We start from the raw sequence: 3162 nt of genomic DNA on the forward strand, positions 1-3162 counted from the left end.
TCATGCCCAGCTGATGTTTTAATTTCCTGTAGAGACAAAGTCTCATTGCGTTGCCCAGGCTGTTCTCAAACTCCTGGCCTCAAATGATCCTCCTGCCTTGGACTACCAAAGAGTTAGGATTTCACGTGTGAGAGCTACTGCCCCTGGCCCTCTTGTTGGTTATCTGGCCACCCAATACTGCATTAAGATTAGGTGTCACTCCCATTTGCTCTTGTAGTACCCTGTGCTTCACCTACTAGATTTCGTCCAATTCTCTGAATCCACCACCAGCGTGAAATCCTTGAGAGCAGACAGCAGTTTAATTATCCTGGGTCCAAAACCTGTAACTGAATGCCCAACTCATTTTGAATGAATGATGTTACCTTCTTTGTAGGGTTGGGTGGAGGATTTTCAACTCAGAACTTTGGCCTTCAGATAGTCTTTGTTACTACAGTTTAAAGATTCATTCTCGAGCATGGAAGAACAATTTAGGTTAAAATCAATAAAAATTACAATAATTTAGGACGAGGCATAAATTTATCTGCAAAGATCAACACGCTCAAACGAATGAATCACTTTAATGCCCATCAGTCTTTTACTTAAAGCCAACAGGGTGGAGAGTAGCTCCTTGCGAAACATACCACCTGCCTAAAAGCGCAGTCGCTCGGGTGGTCCAGCCCAGGATAGGTTTTTGGCACTTAAGGCTCCGCCCAAAGGCCCCCAAGTGGCGGAAGAGCCTCACGCACGACGTGCCGCCTCACACTCCCGCGGAGGCATCGCGACGCAGCGCCGGCATGGGCGGAGTAGCCGGCCCTTCCTCTGGCGCCTTCGGCTCCTCCCCCAGCGCCTCACACGCTCATTGTGAAGCGACAGCGGCCGCCGGCTTCTAAGGCGGTTTGAGATCTTGAGATCCTAAATCCTTGGCGCGCGTGAGCGCCCGCGCCGCTCCTTACCCACTCCCAGGGCTAGGGGTGCGACGTTCACCGACTTGATTCTCTCCCTTTCTACCGCGGGAGTTGACCGCGCCGGTGTGCGCGGCACCTAGCGCCACCGCTCGCTCCGGCTGCCCCTCCCCCCGGGAGCTCCCGCCCGCGCGCTCCTCCCTCCCCGCGCCCCGGCGACGCGCACGCGCGGCAGCCCGGCTCGCGCCCTCTCGCTTTCCTCCAGCCCGCGAGACCCCCTCCCCTTCCGCCTCGCGGCGCTTCCTCGCGCCGCGGTCTTCTCTCTCCACCCCCGACACCGCGGGGCTCCCCCCGCCCGCCAACGGCGGGTCCCGGCTGCCCGATCCCCCTCGCTTCCCGCGCTCTTCGGCGGGGCCCCAGCCCCGGCCCCCTCTCTCCCTCCCTTCCCTCTGATTCCCCTTCCGGACGCTGCCATCATGTTGAAGCCTCAGCCGCCACAACAGCCCTCCCAGCCCCAGCAGCCGCCCCCCACGCAACAGGCCGTGGCCCGCCGGCCCCCCGGGGGCACCAGCCCTCCCAACGGCGGGCTCCCGGGGCCGCTGGCCACCTCCGCGGCTCCGCCCGGGCCTCCAGCGGTCGCCTCCCCCTGCCTGGGGCCTGCGGCCGCTGCCGGGAGCGGGCTCCGCCGGGCAGCCGAAGGCATCTTGGCGCCGCAGCCGCCGCCGCCGCAGCAGCACCAGGAGAGGCCGGGGGCCGCCACCATCGGCAGCGGCAGGTGAGGAGGGTGGGCTCCGGGCGGGGGAGCCGCGGCCACCTGGAGGCAGGGGCTCGGTTCCGGCGGGGCGTACCCCAACTCGGCACTGTGAGGAGCACCGGCGGGGCGGGGAGCCCCCGTGAAGCCGGGGCAGGGTACCCTCAGGTCCAAACAGGTCGTAGGGAAAGGGTCCCCGAGCGGCCACCGGAACGCTGACAGGCCGTGCTCGGCTCTCGGGGCCTAGTCAGGGCTCGCAGCCCCGGCCTTCAGGGGAGGCGGGGCGCATCCCGCCGGTGCCGTCGGAACGGGGAGTTGGGGGGGGCGAGGAGGTGATAGGGGTCCCCGGTTCCATTACCACGAAGGGTCTCGCGGTTCCCGGCTTTAGCCAATGGGGAGTCTGCTGCGGGAAGGGGTCCCCGGCTGTAGCCAATGGAGGGGGGCGCGCGGCCCACAGTTTGGCCAATGGGGAGGGAGGGACTTGGGAGCGGGTTGCTGCCTCCCTTTTCCCGGTCTGGCCAGTAGGAGGGGAGCGAGGTGGGCGGGGGGACGGAAGGAGGGACGACTGGGAGGACTGCGGGACTGGAACCTCTGGCGCGCGCGCGCCCCCTCCCGTACGTGCGCGTGGATGCTCTGTCTCATGACCCGGGCATTCGCGCGTCCCGGGAACACCTAGGGCAGGGGCTGGGAGAGTTCGTGGAGGGGCTCGTCTGGTGGCGGTGCATGAGTAGTGGACGCCCTGCTCAGTTTTTCCTGTGCGCGCGTGTGTGTTAATGGAATTGAGAGTGGCGGCACACGCAGGCGCAGTGGGCTCTGATCGCGCGAGGTGTTGGGGGGGGTACGAAGAGGCCCGTGGGCCTTAGTGCGCAGGCGCAGACCGGGCGATGCCTCTCGGTGGATGGCTTTTGCGGCTGCGCTGTCCCCCAGCCCCGCCAGCGGCCCCCTCTTCGCCCTCCTCAACCGCCGGTTACATCAGCCAGCGACGAGCAGGGTTACCTGGCGATTGGTGACATCCGCAGAGTGGGTAACGGGTATGAGTCATGAGGTCGAGGGAATGGGATGTGGAGGGGATACCCCTCCTCCCAAGGTTTGAGGCGTCAGGCTGCTGAAAATATGATTGTCTTTCCTGTTTGGGAGGTAACGTGCCTGAGCTAGGTAGTTCCGAAGCTGCACTCCTGGAGCTTTTGCCTGCACAGCTGGGGTGGGTTTTTGGTTAATCTGTAGCATTGATCTGTTGGTAGCATGCAGCCCTGACCCCTTTCTCGTTGGCTGTTAGAGCAATTGACAACCATTGTTGATTGAGATCTTTTTTTTACTGGCATTTGGAGGAAATATGTTTACTGACTTTTTAACGCCTATTTTTTTCTTCCTCTACAAGATGAAAATCTTATTGATTGGTCAGGCGAAGTGGCTCATACCTGTAATGCCAGCACTTTGGGAGGCAGAGGTGGGAGGATCTCTTGAGCCCAGGAGATCCAGACCAGCCTGGGCAACATAGAGAAATCCCATCTCTACTAAAAATGTAAAAAA

General features: G+C 62.0%; 1 protein-coding gene across 23 annotated transcripts in view; it reads left to right on the forward strand.

Moving 5' to 3' along the window:
* The first annotated feature begins 1137 nt into the window (after positions 1–1137).
* The window catches only part of ATXN2L (ataxin 2 like), a 14400-nt gene continuing 12375 nt past the window's right edge, over positions 1138–3162 (forward strand). For 14 of the 23 annotated variants that reach the window (XM_017525663.2, XM_017525673.2, XM_017525674.2 and 11 more), the window contains exon 1: positions 1140–1656. In XM_017525663.2, the coding sequence (XP_017381152.1) occupies positions 1358–1656 (299 nt within the window). In that variant the 5' untranslated portion in view covers positions 1140–1357. Of the gene's footprint in view, positions 1657–2217; positions 2653–3162 lie in introns of those variants that run through there. The other 9 variants (XM_017525660.2, XM_017525672.2, XM_017525669.2 and 6 more) reach the window with 3 other exon arrangements.

This window comes from Cebus imitator, unplaced genomic scaffold (genome assembly GCF_001604975.1).
Source record: "Cebus imitator isolate Cc_AM_T3 unplaced genomic scaffold, Cebus_imitator-1.0 Scaffold39, whole genome shotgun sequence".
In the NCBI taxonomy this organism is placed as follows: Eukaryota; Metazoa; Chordata; class Mammalia; order Primates; family Cebidae; genus Cebus; species Cebus imitator.